The sequence below is a fragment of the Malurus melanocephalus genome, unplaced genomic scaffold (genome assembly GCF_030028575.1).
Source record: "Malurus melanocephalus ecotype Western Australia unplaced genomic scaffold, MMel_1.1 scaffold_193, whole genome shotgun sequence".
In the NCBI taxonomy this organism is placed as follows: domain Eukaryota; kingdom Metazoa; phylum Chordata; class Aves; order Passeriformes; family Maluridae; genus Malurus; species Malurus melanocephalus.
Genome location: NW_026623425.1, coordinates 684,546 through 707,618, shown reverse-complemented (window position 1 = coordinate 707,618; position 23,073 = coordinate 684,546). Strand labels below are relative to the sequence as shown.

General features: G+C 49.2%; 1 protein-coding gene across 3 annotated transcripts in view; it reads left to right on the top strand.

The window, feature by feature from the left end:
* Nucleotides 1-257: 257 nt before the first annotated feature.
* DTX2 (deltex E3 ubiquitin ligase 2) overlaps nucleotides 258-23,073 on the top strand; it is a 34,655-nt gene continuing 11,839 nt past the window's right edge. For 2 of the 3 annotated variants that reach the window (XM_057373324.1, XM_057373320.1), the window contains exons 1-4: nucleotides 258-326; nucleotides 5,077-5,460; nucleotides 9,706-10,291; nucleotides 18,497-18,555. In XM_057373324.1, the coding sequence (XP_057229307.1) occupies nucleotides 5,154-5,460; nucleotides 9,706-10,291; nucleotides 18,497-18,555 (952 nt within the window). In that variant the 5' untranslated portion in view covers nucleotides 258-326; nucleotides 5,077-5,153. Of the gene's footprint in view, nucleotides 327-732; nucleotides 980-5,076; nucleotides 5,461-9,705; nucleotides 10,292-18,496; nucleotides 18,556-23,073 lie in introns of those variants that run through there. The other variant, XM_057373321.1, reaches the window with a different exon arrangement.

Sequence of the window (23,073 nt, the reverse complement as noted above, 5' to 3'; positions counted from 1 at the left end):
TCACACTATCATTCTCACACTCATTTTCACACTCATTATCACCATCAGACGCTCAGTATCACACCCGGTATCTCACACTATTACTCTCACACTCATTTTCACACTCATTATCACTATCACACTCATTTTCACACCCGGCACCGCGCACCGTCTCACACTCACCGTTACTCTCCCTCACGGCCTCCACCAATCACGTCCCTCATTCCCCTTTGGCCCCGCCCCCTTGGCCCCGCCCCCTCAGTTCTCCCGCCCGGCGGCCTCGCGGGCGCATGCGCGGAGCTTCTGTGACCGCGGGCCGGGAGCGGCGGCGCCGGGCCCTGCTCGGGGTGAGGGGCCGGAGGGGGGCGGGCCGGGCCGGGGGAAAGGGTGACGGGACGGGGGGACAGCGGTGCCGGGACGGGGACGGCTGGGCTGGACTGAGCTGGGCTGGGCTTCGCGGGGCGGGCACCCCCGGGCGGGCACCCCCGGCGCCCCGTTCCCTGTGCCGCGCAGCCCAGGGGCTGTTCGTGAGGGACCGCGCGGGCCGCTGTGGCTGCTTCGGGCTCGGCCTGCCTTGCGTCCCGTCGGTCCGGGAACACRGGCTTGGTTCCCCTCGCACCAGGCCCCGGTCCTTCCGGCGCTCCCGGGCCGGTCGGTGTCCCCGTGGCGCCCGGGGCGGGTCCGTGGCACCGGGCGGGCCGGTCGGAGGCAGCAGAGGCTGCGGTGGATGGCGGGTGCTGCCCAGGGCTGGGGGGAACTCCCTGAGGGGCGGCCGGCCCCGAGCCACCGGGGGACTTTCCGGGGCGGGACACGGCTCGGCCGCTCCGGAGCTCCAGGAGCTGCTGCCCCGAGCCGGAGCCGTTGGGGAGCTGAGGAGCCCTCCAGATCGTGGCAGGTTCGCACCTCACAAGTCGGTAGCCTCCCCACAAATAAATAACCCGCCAGAAGGTCCCAGGAGTGGTCGGGTTGAACACAGAGTTTGGTGTGATCCTGTGTCCAGGTGAGATCCTCTGTCTAGGTGTACCTGCCCTCCTCTTGCTGCCTCAGCTTTCCTATTCACCCGTGCCCGAAATCAGCCCTCGGCTTAACTGACAGCCAGACGCTTTATTCCGCCTCAGTTGCTGTCTCTTTTTTTTCTCCCTCCTAGGGGAACTCACTTAAAGCTTGTTTTGGATGGAAGCAATCCAGGTTTGGAGGAGCCGGGTTTATTTCTYCTGTTGTTTTGGCTGTCAGCTCAGCCACCTTGTGCCGCGAGGATCAGCAGAGGCTGGGACAGGGCAGGACTGGGGTGGATCTGTGTGCTTGGAGTTATTGCTGTGACTTCCTCTCTACTGCCGGGCTCTGTTCTTTCTCTTTGGTTGCTGTTGGTCGGCGCTGGGTGCTTGTGTAAGGAAAGGTGTGTTTGGGTACGAGTTACCTGGCAAGAGCTTCCAACCCTCTTGCATCAGGTTTTGCTGTGCCCAGAAGTGCAGCTCAGTTGGTGTGGGGAGCTGTGGGGGGACTGGCTGTGTGGTTTGGGGTCAGGTGGGGCACAGGGCACCTGTAATGCTGCTCCAGATGTGCCCCCGGTGCAGGGTCACGTCTTAGTACAGCCCCATGGCATCCCTGTGCTTTATGTGGTCCCCTAATCCCTGTGTAATCTCCTCCCATGGGATCTTTGTTGCCCTCCCAGCCCTGTCTCTCACAGTGGTGTAGTGATGCTTAACAAATCCCTCCTGGGCACTCTTCTGAACAACCTGCCAAAAAGTCTCTATTTTACCAATCTGGTGATTTTTATTTTTAATTCAGCCCAGTTCAAGCGCTCCTAAGGCTCTTTTTCTTTGTCAGGTACAAGATCGCATTTTATGTAAACTTTTACCASTGCTGGCAATTCAAGTTCAGAAACTTAAAAAAGGAGTTGGCATTTTTAGAAATCATCTCAGATCCATGAATTTTAAGATCCTTCATTTAAAGTGAAAGAAAATTCTGCTTTCTGGAASTAGAACAGAGAATTAAACACAGCTTCGAAAGGCTTTAATTTCCCTTCTCCAGCTTTCTCACCACCATTTGCTGGAGCTTGAGGATCAGGGAATGAAGCTGTTGGAAAACATGTCTGAAATGCACTCAGTTTTTTTCCTGTCCAAGTCCCCAATTAAAGCCATGTGGGCAAATGTTTCAGGSGTTTTGCTGGGCAAAAAGTTCCAACCAAACAAATCCAAACTRAAGCTCTGAGCCCACATTACCAAATACCTTCAAAGTGAAAGGCATCTGGCTGGAATACTTAAGTCTGCACTTAAATTAGCCAGGGTTTTGTTTTCACTGGGGGAAGGGTGGCTCGGAGGATTTCTGGCTGGAGCCAGAGCTGTTTGGTGAAYAAGAGCTTTTAAGGTTGGTATAAATTTCAGCTTTTCAGGGTATTTTTAAAGCTTGAGGTGAAGTGTTCTAGTCCATGGGATTTGAGTAAAGATGTGAGCTGGGATGTGTAACACATCCCAAACGACATCCCACTCTTCCCCAAACCCTTTTTTGCCATAGTGTAATACTGAACACCATACAAAGCAGCTCCAGTATTGAATTTCTCAGCTTTTAATATTTGTGTGCGTCTGAATTCTCAAAGAGAAGTCAAGAACTGCAACTTTAGGCCTGTTCTTTCCCTTGTTTGGCTTAACTCAGGGACTTGTGTAATTTTGGCTTACTGATGCTCTCCCGCATTCCTCGCTTCCCAATCCGTGCAAACAGCTGCTGGCTCCAGCAGCATTCAGCAAGAACTGGCAGGAGGCTGAAATACGCCCCTCGCTCCTCCTCTGGAGCAGCAGTCCCAGCACAGGAAATATTTTTCCACTCAGATGGGGAAGTGAATGTCAGAGCACGCGACACTCACGTGCAGCTAGTCTGGGTACCTTCTTCACGTGTGGTCCAGGATTTGCAGCATCTCTGTCACCCAGGGGTGAGGGATAGGCTGTTGTCACCTGGCTGCTACCCCARCTAGTGCGAGGTGGCACAGGAAGGAGGTGGCTTTTCAGCTGCGGTGTCTTCTTGCTTGCGTTTCCTGCTGCTGTTTCAGAAGGGAAGGAAAACGAATCGCTGACTCCCTCCTCACAGCCTCCCTCTTCTCCYATGCTCTGCTTGTGGCTTCAGATGAACAACTTTGGGGGAAAAAAGTGATTATTCTGTATTTGGGGTTCAGAGCRYCTGGTGCAGRTGGGTGGGACAGAAAATCCACAGCSTGAGCTGAGCACGGACAATGCTGGTAGTTCCTGAGGTGAAGTGTTGGTGTGAAACCTGCCATAAAAAGAACTGGCAGAGGCAGGTGTTCGATTTGATACCTTAATTCTTAATTTGCTGTTTTGAGCAGTAAAATAACTGTCCTTGRTGTGTTAGGGGAGAATGGATTACAAGGAAGAGATTAATAGCACAGACCGGGGCTGGGTCTTGGCRATTTGGAGTGGTTTGTCACCAAGACCAGTTGAGCTGGGGATGTTGTATAAAAATCTCAGAGCAGCTCATAAACTAATTTACACTGAATTCCTGGGCAAAGTGTTGCTTTCCTCTTATAAATGCAGACGTGTGGGTGTGTCTGTTCTGTGCTCGCTCTCCTCTGTCTTTTTTAAGCTATCAAGCCACATGGGCATGATGGATGGGACGCWCCATGGAGCGTGGGATCTTCCTCCATCCGGCAGGGATGTCATTCTCTGTGCAGATGGCATCTTCCAGTGGAAGCCACCCACTGCTTCTCTGCCTCTTGGGAGACCTGAACTTTTCCATTGGATGGGAAGGAAGCTCACAGCTCCCTGCTGACTGCTGGGAGTTAAGCGAGCAATCAATGAYGTGAGACCTCAGGAGGGAGAAGGCRAATTTATTTTAAAACAAAATGAGTTTCACTCATTCACAGCCAAACCCACCTACACACGAGCACCAGCACAGGGATCTCTAAGTGGTTGTCCAGAATTTGGACAGATGTGTGTCCAGATSGTTTGGACAGGATTCCTTGGAATGACACAACAGACAAGGAATGTCAAATATCAGACCTCTGGTGTCTCTTAGTGATCATGTGATGCCTTTGGATCTGCTCTTTTTACATCCCTTGGGGGCTGAGAGCGGTGATCTCTTCTTGTTGGAATTTGTTCCCTGGCCTTTGTGTCTTTGTGCTCCTTCCCCTTCTTCATTCTTCCCCAAATCATCTCTTAAGGGCTTGAGCCTCAGATGCAGATTATCCCTTAATTCAAGATGTTCCTTGTTTTCCAACCTGAGAAGCTGTGGATAGGTGTGTTTTGATCTTGAGCACCTGCTATATCACTGCTCTTGGCACAGGCAGTTCATTATGCCCTGTTCCTCCTGGTTCTCTTGCCCTCCTTCCCATCCCATGTCTTCTGCTGGGACCACACTCCACTAAAGAAGTATGTGTACTGTGATTTGCAAACTGAGTGTTAAGATTTGTTTCTGGCTTTATTTGCWTGTATAATGCTGCACAGAAGGAGTYAGGGGACTGATCCTGGGYCAAAACTAAGTGGTCAGAAGCCTGAATGGTGCTGATGGTGTAGCCCTGGAGCTCAGATCAGTGTGAAGAGTTTGGGAACCACTTGTGTAACTAAGTCATTTCTGTGAATGAGTGTTTGGCTGGCATTTGGCAGCTCACATTGGAGTGGTCAGTGTATAACACTGCCAGGAGCAGTGCTGAGCRTGGGGAAGGGGCAGAATGGCAGCTTGCTTTGGCACAGTCCTGGCTAGTGTGTGTCTGAACTCATGCCAAGGCTTACAGGTCTGCCTGACACAGATCAGCAGTGGCTCGGGGATGGTTTGGTAGAGATCTGTGGTGACTCAGGTCATGTTAGGTGCCACAAACTGTAGGAAGCAGAATCTCCCTAGAGAGTGTTTGCTCTTAATTACCTGGGGAAGTGGCCAGCATTGGCTGGGAGTGGGCGATGATGCTGCACCCACCCTCAGCCAGAGGGTTTTGAGGCCAGTCTGCTTCTCTGAAGGACCTTAAATCCRTAGTGAACATCCTCTGTGAAAGTCAGAACTTGTTTCCCTCTCAAATGGCTTGTGTGATACGGATGGGGGATGGAGGGATTTGGGACATCACTCTCAGTTCCCTGTGCTCTCTCTTTCTTGCTGCAGGTTCCCAGAAGAAAATGGTGTAAGGCCGGCGCGGCTGCCACTTCCAATCTCGGCGTGCCCAGACCTCAGGGAGGAACATGGCAGCAGCTCAGGGAGCGGGAAGCAGTTCAGCCGGGCCATCCGGACCGCCCGSTTCTGCCCCGGGGCACAGCAGCAGCTCCACGGCGGTGGCGGTGTGGGAATGGCAGGATGAGTTTGGCAGGTGGAGGCCGTACCGAGGCAATGTCTGCAGCTACATTGAGCAGGTTATCCAGGCCTCTCAGCAGAAGGGCCGGCGYTCGGGGTCGGGGCTGGTCAGCAGCATCCCTTTGGGACATGCGGATCCCACCTTGGCTCCCTATGTCATTGACATTCCAAGCTTGACACAGTTCCGGCAGGATACAGGTAAGGGAGCTTCCCCGCCCATTTTGCTGGTGTGCCTGGGGATAAGCAAGGCCTTGTTCTGTGTGGAAGGCTCTGCTGTTTGCTGCCATGCTGGGCAGCTCTGTGAGCGCATCTGCTSCTCTCCTGATGCTGTCTGCTGCCCAGTGTGGAAAAATCCGTGGAGCTGGATGCCGGCAGGCAGCTGTGGGCTCTTCAGGAGCATCATCATGGGACCCCCAGAGCTCACAGCCTGTGAGACAGAGCTCTCAGAGCTGGAAACTCTCCCCACACACACATCCATTCAAGATCACTTGCGTAAAAAAGGCCTTTTTACGATTCCAACCCTCCTGCTTGAATCCCTCACTCCCTCTGGAGCTGGAGTGCCAGCTGCTTTACCTTGGCATGCAGCCCTGCTCAAGCTGCTTGCGAATGCCTGCAGCCCCTGCACAACACCAAAATGCTGCAGCAGAATATTCCCTCCACTTGTGCTGTGCGAGACTGGCTTGCTTCCTCCCAGGGAGAAAGGGCAGGAAGGGCTTAAGAGCAGGATTGAGACCTGATTTTCATTCTCCTCTTTGCTGGGGTTAATGAGAGTAGCAGCTCAGAATTTGAAGAGATGACTCCTGCCCTCTTTTGCTCCAGATGTTCTGAGCAGCTGGAGATTAGAAAAGGGGCAAGGATGGAATGCGTGCACTTCATCCCTGGAAAATCCAGGGAGATCCCAAATTACACACCCCAAATGAATGGCTGTTTTGGAAAATTTTCCATTCATCAGTTTCCCCTTTGCCCATCACCCCAGGACACAGTCTAGCATCATCCCAAGCTTTAGACAGGGGCATGTACTGATTTCTTGCCAGCTGAAACAGTAAATGAGCAATATTTTGAATCAACTGCATGATCAGCCAATTCTGACAGGAAAGGGAAGTGGTTGGAGCAAATGTGAGTGGTTATCACAGCTGCATCCGTGTTTTTATTCTGACTTGGTGACCTTAGGCTGAATTTATCTAGCGGTGTCCTGGGTGAGGTGAGGAGCTTTGTAAGCTGGATGCCTCGGCAGGTGTGCTCAGCTTGGCCTGTTTAAACACCTGGAAGCCCAGCTGAGGCTGTGGCTTCGAGCAGTACAGCACAGACCATCAGAGCTAGCACCAGCAGCTGTTTCTTTCCTGKTTTTTTCATGCCAGACTTGTGAAGGAGCCTTCCAGCCCCTGGCCCTTTCAGCCAGTGCTCTAMCATGTAGACAGCAGTCCTAAGCTGTTTGGTGAAGGTGAGCAGAGAGCATGTGGGAGGGTGAAATGTGTCCCCATGTAAATGGGACATTCCACGAATGCAGCTGTCTGTCCTTAGAGGTTTTGTGTCTCTTTACACCTTTGAAAAATCTCAGAACTGTGAATATTGCCCATTGCAGGGCGGTTTGGAGTTGTTCATCTCTGTGGGACAGTCCAGTTCAATTTTGGAAATGGTGTTGGCTGGTATGATCTCATCTTCCCTTGGATTAGATCTGAGTTTGAGTTAATAACAAAAAGGCTGATTCTCCTGCAGCATTTCCCATTGATCCAAAGGGATGCTGATCAGAGTGGCCAATGCTGTGAACCTCCTTCCAAAAATACCTGTGTGCTCTGCAGCATGACTATTGGAAAAGCTCTCATATCCCCTTTCTGTGGCCCAGTTCTAAGTGAAGCTTTTTCTCTCTGCAAGGCTCTGCCTTAAACGTGAACCTTTCTAAGCGAGCCACCAGCTGAACTTTGTCATGTGCTGGAGAAAAGAATCTCTGCAGGAAACATCCCCATGAAAAATCTTTAAACAGTGCAAAAAATAGGCTGTTGTATTCTGCTCATTAGCTATTAAAYAGATAAATAGGCTCTTCAAAGGAAGCCAGGGAGAATAACAGGAAGCCAGTGTTAACGGGAGCAGCGTCCCCAGCAGCAGGGAGTGACAGCTGTGYGGGGGGATCTTGTGGGCAGGATTAGCCGTGGGTTTCAGCTGCTGCTCGAGGCAGATTAGCTGGGAGTGAGTGCAGGGGAGCAGCAGGAATTGTCCTCTGACCACAGCTGTTTGCCCACCCCAGAGAGGAATGCCAGTTTCCCTGCCAGCCTGGGGGAAGGGGGATGTTTTCCAAGTGCATGGCCTTGGTCTTCTTGTTGACTGATAAAAGTTCTTTTTTTCTGCTGCTGTTTGAGGATGTTAAAAACACAAGTTGCTTGCAAGTCTTGAAAAGTCCCCTTAGTGCTGCCTTTAGCTTGTGACCTGCCAGTGGAGCAGGGACAACCTTGCAGATCTCCTGGGATGGACACCTTCCCTTACCTGCGGTAGTCCCCTTTTTCTGGGAGCAGGTTCTCTGCACTCATATCTAAATGTTGTACATGTCTCACCGTCTCATTCCCAGTCCAATCTCATCCCTAGTCCTCCTCCTGCTCAAGAGTTCATTCCCAAAGTTACACATGTTTTGAGTCTGTGAGTTTGTTTTTCTGAAACTTGGCAGTACTTGCTGGATAGGAGCGGTCATTGCTAGAGTTTGCTTTTGGCTGTTTCATCTTTCCCACTAAGACATCAGTTCCAGGCTGAGACAGTTACCTTGATTCTGCTGATGCTTTCTGCCAGAGGAAGGTCTGGTCCCACAGGAATCCTGAGCTCCATGGTTGTACTGTTGGGTGGGTTGTGTTTCACTGGCTGCTGGTAGTGCTTTAAGTGTGCTGATGAGATGTTGTCTATTGGTTGGTGTCACTGGAGAGTCCCRCTCTGCAATAAGCAGGATGCTTGATGCTGCTCTGGAGCAAGAGCACAAATCCTGGCATTCCTTAGGCTGGMACATTCTGGCTTTAAAAGTGCCTTAGCCTTTGTGTCAGCTCTGGAACTTTAGCARTGCTGAAGTAAGGACAYAGTTTCCATAACATCCTGGTACTAYTGCATAGAATAACAGTGGTCCTCATGCCACCATCCAGGCAGGCAGAACATGAACACAGAGACAGTTGGATTTTGGCAGTGTGGAGTCCCATGAGGGCTGTCCTTCTTCCTTGGGATATGCTTGTTGGGTGTGAAGCTTGGATTGCCTGTGCCCCACAGAGTCACCAGTGATATCCTGGAGCAGTTCTCCTCAGGCTTTAGGTGTGGGTACTTGTAAATGTGCCAGGGATTGTRGAGCAGGGTGCCATAACTCTCATGACCTCTTTAGAGGCTTTATTTATTTATTTTCCTCTTGGTGCTCTTCTTTGAACTCCTCCTGTGTTGTAACAATCCACTGCACCCCTGTTCACCCCTGCCTTCCTAAATCCCCAGACTTACTTGTCCCATAGCATTTCCTGCTCTTCTTGCTCCGTGCAGAATGCTACTGAGGGTTTTTCCAGCAGCTGCAGCAGTTTTGACCCTGCTGCAGGAACCCATTTGTCAGAGGTTGAAGAGTTACCGTCCTGTTGRGTGGCTTCCTTCCCTCTCATTAGGCTGCTCCTTTTTTGAATAAGGGATAAAGTGCCCAGGAGTGAAGTCATCCGGGAAAGCCATGCTTCCAGAGGGTTCGAGCTCCGGCTGTTGCTGTYGAGTGGCCTTGCAACAGTAGCATGTCTGCTTCCATTTCTCTCCCTTTGTCTGAACAGCTGCTCTCTCCAGTTTTTAAGTTACTTCATTGTCTTCCCCTCTCTAGTCTTGCTCTCTTTACCAGCAGTCAGGAGACTGGAGAAGTTTGCCCTTCTCCAAAGTCCTTGCCCCTGTGGGACTTCACCCACTCTGCCAAGACCAAAATTCCCCCTACCCTTGTGTAGCAAAGTGGGCGTTCAGCCCCTTAAGTGCTCCTTCAAAGCACTTCCCGATGGTGTCTTGTCTCTATAGTTACTCTGTTGTCAAGGCTGTGGGAGTTGGTTTTTTTTAACCAGATCTGTGCCTCAGCTTGATTTTTTTTCTTTTCACTTTATTTTTCCTTTTAACGTCAGGGACGCATATGYGATCACTGTGCCTTTGTGCTCGGGTGTGTCTGCGTCTGCATCCTCTCTCCTTCCCTCCTTTCCCACCCTTCCTCCTAGCAGCTTTTGAACCTGCTGCCAGCCCACAATCAGATTTGGCAGAGGGACAGGGATCTCAGGGATGTTGCATTTCTCTAAGCTTTATGAGCAAACCCAGCCCTGTTGGGAAGAGAAAGTCTTTTAATGCCCCTCTTGAGGGAGAGTGAGAAAAGCCACTCCTGTGTAGGCAGCAGGGACAGATCCCTTGGACAAGGTCTCTCTTARTTCTCTGCTCAGTAAATTATTGAATTTATTCTCCCCTCCTCTCCCCACGCAGGGACGATGCGGGCTGTCCGCAGACACGTCTTCCCAGGGGACTCTGCTGCCGGGCAGGGCATTGTCTGGGAGTGGCAGAACGACGACGGTGGGTGGTCCCCCTACGAGATGAACGTCTGCGTATTCCTGGAGCAGGCCCGTGCCACGAACCACCAGCGAGTCGATCTTGGCTCCTTGGGCTACAACTATGAAGTTGACTTTGTGGCTCAAGTCCAGACCAACAAGACCACGAGGTTCCGCCGCAGCATTCAGAGGCGTTTGGACGCCCCGTACCCGGTGACGACCTCCACTACACCCCTTCACACAGGGGTGGGATGTTCTTGCCAGCAGTGCTGGCCAAACAGCGGGACTGGTCCCATCACCACACGCTACCGTCACTCCATGACAAACTTTCCCAACTCTTCCACTACTCATCAGGTTCCTGGGAGGACAGCGTCAGTAAGTTCTTCCAGTGTTGGCTTCGTGCCCTATAACAAACCCACTTTGACTGGAGCAAGGTCGACACCAAGGCTCAATGCACAGAGCACCTGGGTTTTGGCTCAAACTGGGAATCTCAGCACAGCACTGGCAGCATCTAACGGAGTCAGGTACAGATCCCAATTCACCTTGAAATACTGTATGTGTGGTCAGAGGCTCAGGTCTGGAGCCTCTCTGTCCCAGAGGAGTTTACAAGAGTCTTCTCCCTAGGAGAGAGAGGTTTRTGCCTGTATATCTGGTACAGTGGATGAAAAGACTTCCCCTCTGCTTTCTACTTCTTTTCTTCCCACTTAAAATGTAGTCCATATCTACCAGTCTCCCTGAACCGCTGGAGAATTCGTGCAGGTTGAGATTCCAAAGGTTTGGGGAAAATTAATAGTGATCAGTGGTATTTTGAGTTAGGTTTAAAAACAGCTTTATGGGGGACTGAGTGAATGAGAAGGGGATTTGTAAACACATTTATTTTATTCAAATTAGGCCGTAGAGGGGAGCACTGCTCTGTGTTCAAAACTCTTCCTCTTCATGGAGAGACTACAGGACTCACTGAGTGTGGCTGAGACCTCATTAATTCTCTGTCAAAATCAGGTGCTCAGGGTAAATGGTGATGCAGAGCAGAGATGCCACTGTACTCATTTTCACCATGGCTCTTCTCTGACAGGGCTGAAACCAGTGTGCATCTCTCAGCCCAGGATTTCAGCTCCCATCAGCTGGAGCTGAAGGAGAGCTGTGTTTGCCCCTTACTGGTGGGGGAGGAAGAGCTTCACTTCTCTTCAGGTCTTTTGGTTGCTGCCAGCTCAGTGAAAAGCAGAAGCTTGTGGTCCGACAGCCCGGCTCCTTTCCATGGATGGGCTGCTGGGGCAAGCCACAAGTGRTTATCCCACTTTCAGGATCTTAAACTCTTCCTGTGCACAAGYCCTTGCTAGCAGAGGTGTGTGTGGCCTGTCTGGGGCAGTGCTGGCACCRAGAGTCTGACCCAGCAAGGGCTGGCTGACTGCTCCCTCTGTTTGTGAATGGCTGGAAGTGGCAGAGCCTTACACTCGCTTTGCTGGGAATAATCCAGCTGTTGAACCCTTGGGAAACTACGGGGGAACTTGCCAGGGCTGACTTACCTGTCCAAGTAAGTACAGAGATTTAAAATCTAGCAGAGTATTGGAAGCACATTCTGCTAATTGCATGAGGAACTGGGGTTTGAGGTTTGTATGAATCTCATTTGCATTTTAAACAAGGCGGTGAATCTTGAGGTGTTTTTCTTAGTGTCATATCAGGACTTTCCGTCTTTGGGGTCATCTGAGTGAAATGACTTTTCACATCCTGTTCTTCTTTCTCACGGCCTTTTTTGGTGCTTCTTTTCCACCTGGTAATTTTTTTTTTTTTTGTGGTGCTTTAAGCATCCACAGTGCTTCTCTGTTCCAGTCACCTTCGAGTAGGGCTGAAAATCGGACCTTAGCATTGCCTGCAGGAGCTCCCAGTAAGGCTCTAGAAGCTGCTGAAGTCCCYCTCTCTCAGGAACTGCTGGTGGGTGCATGGGGTTTCTGGGTTGCCTGGAGCCCCCATCCTTCCCCAAAGGATTTGTGAAGTGACTCTCAGGGTGGGAAGGTTGAAAAGAAAGAGCCAAATGCTGGAGCAGTTGCTCCACATGCCTGTCTGGAGCCGATTGGGGTCTGGGTACATTGTGTGCTACTGGTGGGGGGTGACAAGCTGTCCTGAAGGGAGGGAGGTTGGGAGAGAGATGCTTGGAGAAGATTGGCACGGGCCTGTAATCATGAACTGAGCCCACAGCCTGGGCAATGCTGACTGGGAGGAGAGGGATGGCGAGGAAGAAGCCAGGAGGTGCYCAGCAATGCTGTGGCTGGTTGAGGTCAGGCTGATTGAACCTGTTCTGCAGCTCAGCTGTTTGTCTTGTGGAGGAGAAGTGCTGGTGTCCTAGTAATCATCCCTGGCCAAGCCAGCCTTTCTGGGTGATGCAAAGGGATTGTACAGTTACACCTATGCTGGGGACAGCAGGACATGCCACACAGGGCAGGTGGCAGSTCTTTGGACACCTGGAGGGGCATGTGTGAGTGTTGTCACACTTGTGTAAAACCCATACCCCCTGTGAGCCCCACTCTGCTGGCCACTGGCTGTCTGTTCCYTTGGGGTGTGATCTCCAGTCCTTTGGGATTAGTTGTGCCAGAGTCACTCTCCTCTGTCCCTGCCAGAACAAAAAGTGCACACAGTGGGGCAATCTCCATCTTCCAGCGGCGTGCCATATGTGAAAGGAACTTTTTCATCCTCAGCTGACAGCTCAGGATGGCTTTTCCCCATCACCCCTGTGCTGGGGTTGAGTCGGAAATGCCACTGGGTGGGTGTAATTGCTCCTGGCTGGACTTACAGTCCCGGGCTCATGAAGCCCATGTTCCAGTAGAAAATCCTTTAATTTCTGTGAATTAGGGGAAACCTGAGTAGCAAAYTCTAACAATGTGTTTCATTTAATTCCTAAACCCAGAGCATTCCTGGGTTATTTTATCCTCTAGGTCCCTTGTCTTCCCCCCTCGGACATGGCATGGTGGTTAGTTCCCCTTGCCTTGCAGACAATGTCCTGCATCACGCAATGTCCAACCTTTTTGGCTAATTATCCTGTGTTAATTATCCTGCCAAGGGTTTCTGGCTGTGACCTCTTAGCTGTGATGTGCAATTCCTGTGCTGGCCCATGCTCTGAGGCCCAAGGGAAGGGAGCACTGGGCCACARTGGATCCTCTCGTGTCTGCTAAAGGTTGTGTCGTGTTCACCCCACAAATTTTGCCTCCAAAGCACCCCTGACAGATTACTAGCTTTTACAAAACTGCTGATTTTCACAAAACTTGCAGAGGGCAGAAGGGCTCTAAAATTGATTGGGAAGGACTGAAAGGCGTACAGCTGTTTACACCCAGTTTCTGTAGGAAACACACCCAAAAATGGCAGCACTGAAACCCCTCTCCTTCAGGGCTGAGAACGAGGTGCACTTCATCCTGGAAAGCTGCCTGACTCCCTGTGTGGCTGTAACAGTTATTTCTAGCAGGTAGGCAGGCAGGGGTAGCCCCCAAAATGGGCATGCCTGGGCTGCTGTGCCACTGAGGGTAATTAAATGTATTTCCTGCTTGCTGGAGGGTGGATGCTGATGTGAGAGCAGGCGGAGCTCCTGCATTGCCAAGTGCACTTTAATTTCCTTCTGCTCTCAAGAGGGTCAAAGCCACTGGAAAACCCAGAAAGGAATGCCAAGGCTTAACTAGATGCTAATATCCTTRGCTGTGCTGCTAATGAATTACTTACATGTGGGCAAGTTATTTTGCTTCTTGKTGCATTGGTTTCCTCTCGTGGATTAAACACAGTTAATGAATCCGGCCTGTCTCACAGGCAGTGCTGGAATCTCCACATGGAGCGTGCCATGGCAAGGGTTGTGTCCTTATCTCAGCACTGTTAACCAGGTCTGGGAAGCAGGGCTCAGCTCCCCAGGATCCCAGCCACCTCCTGGCAGGATCCTTCCCWCCCCACATGGGAAAACATCAATTCCCTAGGGCAAGAGCTCCCGTGTTCCCTGCACTGTGCTGTCTAATTACAGAGTAAGGCACTCYTGAAGCACAGTAAGGAGTGCCTTGCTTGTAATATGAGCAGGGAAATCTGCAGGAAGCAATCTTCTGAAGGATATTAATTAGTGTTCCAGCCAGGCAAATCCCTGCTGTAGCTTTGCAGGCTTCTCTGAGCTKATGAGGCTTTGGCTGCTGGTCTGGCTTGTGCCTACAAAATAAGGCAGGCAGCTCAGGGGGGCAGGATTTTGTATAAAATCAGGGGAAACRGGGGTCTTGGGAGCTGGAAAAGGATGCTGACAGAATTGGGGTGTTTCTAAGAAAGGTCTGATGCTATACACCCCCAAATCTCCCAGGGGGAAAAACCCACAATCAGTGCTTTGTAAGRTCAGGAGGGACCCTGGGCAGAGCCTTTCCTTTTCTCTCTCCACCTTTGTATCCTTCAGCTTTGTCCATAGGCATTCCTACAAGCTCCTTGGGTGCTGAGGAACTCTCCTGGTGCTGGTTCCACTGTGCTCACTGTGTCCTGCAGCCCTTTTAGCAGCATGGTGCTACCACTGGGTGGGTCATTAATGTCACTGGTGAGCCGTGAGAAGGGGTTTGGACCTTCMGGTGTTTTGGTGGCACCTGGGGTAAAGCAGGGCTGGTTGCTGCCCTAATCTGTGAAGAGAAGTGTTGGCTATTGCCCAGAGGGCTACAAATATGCCATGATACAGAGATATGTGGCCATGATACAGAGATCTGTGGCCACGATACAGGGATACGTGGCCTGCTGGTTGTATGCAGGGGAGAGAAATGAAGAAAAGGCCATATGAGGTGGAGAGGGTGAGTTCCTACAGGCTTCCCAGTTCTGATATTGTGTATGTGTGGCTCAGGTGATGGCTCCAACCTGGAGCCATCCTGGCAGTAGCCTTGGATTCCAAGCTGTTGACACAGTTAATTGCTGGACTTGTATTTTGCTGTGTCACTGGTGTTGCAGATTCTTGAAATTSTGGAGAAGCGAGTGGGTTTGTCATGCTGAAATATCAGTCTGCCCTGTCTGCCTCCCATAGCAGACTGCCTGGGAACTAGTGATGGGAAATCTTACCAGGATCTTCTTGCTGAACCTCCAAGGACGTTGTCTTATTTTGCATCCTTTTGTTCACAACCTGGTGATCCCTGTTACACTCAGTAACCTCCAACTTACAGAGCCGTGGGAGAGCAGGAGCTGCAGCAAACAGCAGGACAAAACTGGGCCAGGAAGGAGGAATCAATACCAAGAAACATTCAGAGAATTCAGGCGTTGACTTTCAGGTGTTGCAAGCACAGCCTGAACACTTGGCCAGGAGTCAAAGGCATTACCTGGCAAGAAAACTCCGTGGGCCGCGGCAGCAGGTGCCTCAGTTGATCCTTCTCATCTCTCCACATTGCAGTGCTTGCTCTTGCACTGATGCTGCCCAGATCTCCCTTAACCAAAACATCCATTTTTCTCCTAACTGAGCTGTTTTCAATAAATCAGCAGGAGGTACCCCAACCTGGCTCCAGCTCTCCCCAGAAGCCAGCACTGGTATGGCAATGCTGGAGTATCTTGAGTGTGGACTATAGGTCAGTTTGTGCTGCTCCCTTACTGGAGGCACAGCCCATGTTGCACTACAATAGTAATATCCTTCCTTGTTACTTCATGCCCTTCCTCCCCCCAAAAATCCCATTTCAGACCCAGGGTAGGCTGTGAGTAGCATTTCCTCACCTCTTTTGGCACGGCAGCACTTCCTCCCAYGCACTGTGGCTGCAGACCTGCCCAGGCAGTGTTGTGGTACCTCAAAGCACTGTGGATTTCCCTTGATTTCATCAGCCTTTGGGCTTTCTGCAGTTGTAACAGAACTTGGAGCGTGGCAGCCCTGCTCCCACAGTGCACAGTGGATGGGTCAGCACATCCCAAAGCACTGTCAGCTGAGATACTGCTGATCAATGTGTGTATTTAGTGAAATAAGAAGTATTTGGTTTCTCCATCATCACATCAGTTGGCTCAAAGCCTCCAGTAGCCAAAAGCTGACCCAGTTTGCCTTTACAGCAGGAGTGCAGCTGATCAGCGGCTGTTCCCGGCTCATGGATGGGAATTTATCTGCAGTGCACTCACTGCTTCCCAAACTTGATTGCTTGCAAATGCATCAAGTGCTTATCTGTATCCCTCTGCAGATCTCAAGGGTTCTTCTAACTTCTGTTGTGGTTTAACCCAGCAGACAGTTAATCACCAGACAGCCCCTCACTCACTCCATCCTCCCCCAGTGGGATGGGGGAGAGAATTGGGAAAAAAAAAGTAAGAACTGTGGGTTAAAATAAAGACAGTTTAACAGAGAAGGGAAGGAAAATAATAATGCTGATGRTAATTAAAATGTACAAAACAAGTGATGCATTGTGCAATTGCTCACATCCACTGACCAATGTCCAGCCAGTTGCTAAGCAGCAGCCCCCAAGTCAGTTTTGCCCTGGATTTCTCTACTGATCATGGCATCAAATGTCTGGAATATTCCCTGGGTCACTTGGGGTCAGCTGTCCTATCTGTGTCCCCTCCCAGCTTCTTGTGCCCCCAGCTTCCTCACTGGTGGGGTGGGGTGGGGTTAGGAGCAGAAAAGGCCTCACTTAGTGTARACACTGCTCAGGAACAACTAAAACATCCCTGTCTTATCAACATTGTCCTCCTCCTAAATCCAAAACACAGTGCTGTACCAGCTACTAGGAAGGAAATTAACTCTATCCCAGCTGAAACCAGGAAAACTTCATGCAAGTTTTGACTTACTGATGACTTGGATTTCAGCCTTGCAGTGAGAAGAGTGAAGAATTTCTCTGCCATCTTCTCAAAAGCTTGGTTACCAGTGATCTCCTTCCCAGGGCAGCTCTGGGTTTGCTTTCTCCAGCCCCAGGTGTGATGACCCCATGCTCCAGCCCTTTGGAAAGATTCCCTGCCCCCCACCTGCTTTCCTGGCACAGTGGAAGGTTCAACTTTGTGCTTTATTTTATTTTTACCTTCTGTGAGGAAGTGAAAGCACCCAAGGTGCTGCTTCATCTCCTGGCATGACCATGAAACACAAACTCTCATTATCTGTCATGTGTGGGGTCACAGACTCAGTGTTGTCTTCYTGGCTGCTTAGGTGGAGGAGGAAATGAGAGAAGAGCCAATGGCTCTGATATTTTGGGTGCAATTCTCTCAAGTTCCTGGTCCTCAAATACCTTCCATATCTGCAGCTGGAGAACAAGGAGTCCTGCTCCTTGCCATCATCTGAAGAGGATCTTAGGGGCGGGGATGAAGCAAAGGGGTGAGATAAAGAAGGACRGAAATACTTGAGAAAGAGCTGTGTTGAAGAGGGTGAATTGGGAAAGAAAGTCATAAAGACATCTGATTTAGAGCCCTTTGAAATCACGGGGAGGATTTCCCCTGTGTGGTGGGTTAGAATCATAGCCAGAACAGTCTATTGCATCATTTGAAGACATTGCAAAATTGGGGGCAGCAGAAGGGAAAGCACAGCCTTTGAAAGATGCAGAAGGGAAATTTCTCCAGTCTGGAGAGCTTTATAAGGGTCTAGGGATGCTGGTCTCACTTGGCCTGGCTGTAAGAGCTGCACCAAGCCCTGAGTCCTGCCCAGGGTTCATGGAGTTCAGCACATGTGTGGGAACCTATTCCAACYTGTGGCAGGTAGGAGAGGGGAGAGAGGGGGATGCCTCCCTGTCAGGGGTCACACAAAATTATTTTCAGCTCTGGTCATTGCCATGGAAATGTGAACAAAGATTTTAGCAAGGCTAAAAAAAGGGACTTTTGTGGTACCATTTTGGGCAGGGTAGCTCTTGCATCCTAACTGGAAAGAGGAAGGTTTCCTCTAAATAGTGGGTGAGATTTGGGCTCTTGAAGACCTTAGTTTCTGAATTCCTAAGCAGCTGGCCAGGTTTGCTGTAATTTTGGGGAGTCCTTGGGGATTGCTGTCTGAATGCACCATGTATTAACTGCAGCTGAGGTGCATGAGCCTGATCTATCCCAAGCACATCCCACCCGAGACAAAGTCCATGGGTGGCTTCTCTGTGCCAGCATGTTGGATTTCAAATGTTTTTGCTCTGCTCATGTAGATCCAGCTTGCTTTCTTCTGTAGTGATCCCCCATCAGTGTTGATGCTGCTGCTCCCCTTTCCTCCCTAACTCTTGCTGCCAGCTAGTGGCATGACCCTGGCTGCCCAAGTATCCCAAACTTGGAGTACAGCTGCCAGCACTGCCAAAACAAGTGAGGAACTTAAAAGGGATGTTTAGTGTCCAAATTCTCTAATTTTCAAATGAAAATGGGGCCCAAGCTCTTCCAGGTCTCCTTCAGCCTTTCGTCCCATGTCCTCACATTCCCCTTGGGTGTGTAGTGCAGGTTGGCTGCTCATAGGAAGTTCTGTGGTGGAGTGGCAAGAACAGGGATGCATCCCAGGATCAGAGCAGGGTCCAGCAGGAGGAATGGATCAATCAGGAGGAGATGGAACTGGAGGTAGCTCCATACAGCATAGCCCTAAGGCCCATCTCGGAGGTAAGTAAATCTAGGAGATAGCTCAAGTAAGGACATGGCTCCTTAAATACAGCTGCTGGAGCGGTGGGAAAAGGATGCGTGGGTGAGGGTCCCAGCTGGGGCTCATCTGAGCAATTGATCTCTGTTAATATATCCAGGGCCCTGGCACTTAGGAGGGAACAGTGTACTGCTGAGTTGTTTCTGTTTTGTTGGTGACTGGTCCTTGCTGTTGAAATCATCACTTTTTCTTTTTCTCTCTCCAGTGCCCCAACCCTGCCTGTTAAGATGCCCAAACCCAGCAGGGTGAACCAGGCCCTGGCAGGTAAGAATCCCTCTGTGCTTTATTTGCTTACTCTTTAGGATTGGGTGAACGAGAGGTTTGTCTTTCTGTAGCACTTAGTTTCCTTGACCGGCTTTTCAAAAGAGTCAGAAATGTTGCTGACATTTAAGTTTTAGCCCCAAAGACTTTTCAGAAAAGCAAAGAGGGCAAGTTTGGGGGAGAATGGGATGGACAAACCTTAGAAAGTGTTTTTCTCATCCTGAGGCTCTCAAAATAAATGGGATTATTTGAGGCATGCCTATTCATCCTCTCTATACATGTGGATGAGCAAGTAGCAAAGGAAAGGGCATGTGAAACAAGCTCAGTGCTAGCTGCTATTTTCTGCTTTTTTAAAAGTCAAAGGAGAGGAGTGGTGTGAGATTTTGTGTGGTTTTCAATRCGACTTTTTACAATGTGGTTTTATTAAAAAAGCTCAGGTGGTCTTTAGCTTAAAGAGGATTGTGATGCCTTGGATGGGWAAGGGGAGACAGAAGTTGAATCAGACATTGTCTCCTGGTGCAGCAGAATACAGGTTTGCTTGTTAYCCAGATTTGTGAGCACAATACTAAACATACTGAGGAGTGTGTCTGAGAGGGATGAAAGTGCCAGTTTTCAATGCTCCTTTTCAGAGTAGATTTGCCTGTTAAAGTTGAAACGGCATTGCCTTGAAAATGACAATTTGTGCTGTCAGCTTCCAGTGGAACCATTTCTGTSCCAAAAGCCATCAGCACCTTTGCTGTCTTTTGGCTCGGCCAGTGCCAAACCAGGGACCCTGGTGTGGTGGTGCTGGGGAATTTGGGTGCTCTGTACTGGCACCAACTGTGTGCTCAAAACTGTGTCATAACTTGGTAGARTTGTGCTAAACATCTGATGTCTGGTATTTTCTGGAGTTTTGTATTTCAGACACCACAGAATGTCTGTTAACCCTCTCCTGCCTTTTGCTCTTGTCCGTGCATGGTCTCTTGTGGTTATTAGCTCCTGGGACACCAAACTTTGCTCCTGAGCAAGCAGAAACAGTTACATTCTTGTTTTTCAAGACAATGGTTCCCACCTTATTCCAGGAAAGATATTTGGTCTCTTCTTGAGTGCCAGGTTTTACCCTGGCTTAAAAAAATCCCCAGGATTGATGATTCCTTCATTTAATATTGGCCCCATCGTGGAAAATGCTTTGCATGTGTGTGTAGCCAAACTGGCACCGCATGAAAACTAACCCAGGTATCTTCTGACAGCATGCAGCCCATCTGTCTCCTCCTTAGCAAATCACTGTGGAAACAAGGTGTAAAGTCAAGCTCAGACCTTATCTGGGTGGGTGACCTGAGCAGAACTCCCCTTGCTTGTAACAGCTCTRCATTTCATGCCCTGGCTGTTAGCACTGACTGTGTAATTAGGTACTTAATCACATCAAGGTAAATAAAGCACAGAGCTGGAGAGCTCTGGTGAATCCACGCTGTGTTAATGTTGTTAACTGTGATCTCATTCTCCATGTACAAGAGGTGAATACTTGTGGCCCATTTATGCCTTGTAGTGTCACCTTTAGATAGAAAAGGCTGCAGGAAATCCCAGTAGAATAAACCGTTTGCCAGAGTTTAATACAATAAAATGGTTAAACTTGTGATTCATATCTCTGTTATTGCAGTCTGGGGGTGTAAAAGAGGGGATAATTACTCATTTTAATAGTCTTTACCTCTCCCTGAGGCAGCCAGCACGAGGCACTCTGGGATGCAGGGAAGTGCAGAAGCAGCTCCCTGGGGCCAGGGTCTCCTTCACATCCACATCTTTGCTTTGGGTGCTGTGCTGCCTTCTRCCAAGTGTGACACACTTCAGAGGTGCAAGGGAAGAGGGAAATCTGAATTTGAATCCTCAAAATAACATGGAAGCAGAGGAAAGATTAATACAAGTTAATTAGGGAGCGGAAGGAAAATAAATCTCTGGGGATGTTTCTGGTGAAAAGCAAGCAGTGGAGTTCTGGTGAAAAGGAAAAGTTTTGCTGAAATATTAATTGACTGAGTCTCTAGGGACACCTTCTTCCCCTCTACGTTTTGCTCTCTGTTTTTAGAACCTCTTCTGGGAAGTGGTGTTTTGTTCATAATTAAAATCCTGCTGATGGGGTGTGCAAGTTACTCATTACTCAGGTTATTCTCCAACGCAGGCTGGGCTCCTTTTGTTTCTCCAGTCTCCACTGCATGACTGCTTCCTTCAGCATCAGTGGGAAAGGCTGGGGACAATGTTTTGAGGGAAAATATTGCAAAATGTGTCCAGCAGTCTCAMAACCCTTGGTCTCCATCCCTTGGTGTCTCAGCAGCATTGGCTCTGGWTTGAAGCTGGACAGAATCTCCTGAWTCTCATGGGTKATATTGAAAAGTGCTGCAGGTGCATCTATTTGATGCAAAGGGAAATTCTAGCTGCTAAACAGGATATGAGGAACCCTCTGAGCCTGAATTAGAAGCTGGGTTTCATTTGTGCGATGGGTGCCTGGGATTTTGAGCAAAGGATTTGTAACACTGTCAACCCCCCGCCTTCCGAAAGCACCTCTTGGGATCCCAGAAGTCATGAAGCTGACTTTAAAACCYTGTTTTGTACAAAAAAAGTTGTTCTTTTTCTTTGCTTTCTGCTATTTTAATACTTCAAAGTGCATGTGAAACTTGTMTTTTAAGCTTTTTCTTTTCCCCAAAGTATTTGATGGGTACAGTGAAATGCCAAACAGAGGTCTAAGCAAGCTGTTTARCCACAGTGTTGGTGTTCAAGGATCAGGTGGACTAACATCTCTGGGGARTAATGGAGTTTTGCTGCTGTGCCTTAGGGCAGAAGGATGGCAAGGTGCTCATTTAAAGGCCATTCTAATGCTATTTTTAAGATTAAATCTGAAAGGAGCTTTTTGTTATATGAAACCAAGTGTTTCTTGTTTGCATGATTCCTGGTGCTGGGGCATTTGGGAGTGTACTAACCGTACTGATTCTGCTGGTGGATATAATTGTACAAATTAGCAACGCTTTTCTGAGATCTCACATTATCTGAAGGTGGGCTCTGCCYTGTGCCAGTCTGAGGCTTGTGCAAATCCAGGTCAGTAACCAGAGCTGGTGGCTGGAGGGGCATGTTGGGCTGGGTGTGAGTGACTGCGTGGCCAGCACTTGTTACATAATGTCAGGGTGTTTTTCCTGTGCTCAGTTCTGCACAGGATATTAGAAAAAGTCCCTTATTTACACAGGAGGCTGAAAAAAGTTGGTGGATGTTGTCATAGCTCCAGTGAAAATAATTTTACCCCAAGGAGCCACTAATGTTGTATTTTTGGCCAAATAAGAGGTTTTGAGTCAGAGGAAAAAAGGCAGTTCTGCATGTGGTTATTGCACACATAGAATCAGATCAGATCCCAAAGGATTYTTTGCAAGGCTTTCTGTCTCCTCCCTCCTGCAGTCCTTGCAGGGAAAAAGCCCAGAGCCCAATGGAAAGTGTGAACATATAAAATAATATTTTTCAAGCTCCTGGACTAGCTAGTGAGCAGCAGGAACTCTCACAGGAGCATGTCGAAAACAATCTTGGCCTGGGAAAGCTTGTCATGTTGCAACTTGTATTCAGGTGAGAATTTATCCAGGTCCAGGGCTATATTTGCTCCCGAGACAGCTCTGCAGATGCCTGAAACAGGTTCTGACTTGAAATGGTTGTGTCCACAGCTCAGTCTGCAGGTGTCATGTGTGTCTGTATTGTTTTGGCACTTTGTAGGAGCACACACCCCATGTAAGGTCTGGGTCACGGAGGTCCCTTCCCGGGGACTGCAGTCACCAAACTAGAGATTTTGGAATAATTTGTTTAATAAATAATTATTATTTGAATAATTACTATTTCTCCCACTGAATAATAATTATGTGGGAGAATTATTAATGTTCAGATTTCTGGTATTGCATTTTACCTTTACCAGCATTTCTGCTGGGTGTTGAGTTGAGGCAGCAGAGCAAAGTAACGCCAGAATGTTTTTGAATGYTCTCTTGACTTGAATCTGCAGAAGTTGATTCATTCCATGTAGTTCCAAAGGCAGCAGAAGRTKAAAAATTRGCCAAGRAAAGATAATTTYCCATTGATATMTTTTCTTGACCAATATAAGRTTGGAGGRYGTTGAGTTGGGGTAATTCTCTTGTYCCATGTTTGCCCTGTGCTGTATGCCTGTGAGGAGTTACAGATGCGTTTGCAGCTCATTTGTGGAACAAATAGTGGGGTTTTGTTGGGGTTTTGTTTTGTTTTTTGATGGTTCAAGATGCTGGCAGGCAATTTTGGACACATTATTCCAGGTGCAAGGGGGAGCTGTGTTATAGAGTAGCTGAGCTCACCTGACATTCTGTGCTCCTCCTTTTTGCTTGGTCTGAATTTTGTTGCCCTCTGCCATTGGGAGTCTGAAGCCAGTTGTTCAGCCTGTGCTTCTGTTTTCTCTTTTTTTTTTTTTTTTTCTTTTTTTTTTTTCTGGGCTCTGTATGCTATTTTTAGCTAGACAGTATTGTTCTCTTCAGAAGAATGCATTAATTTTGCATTTGC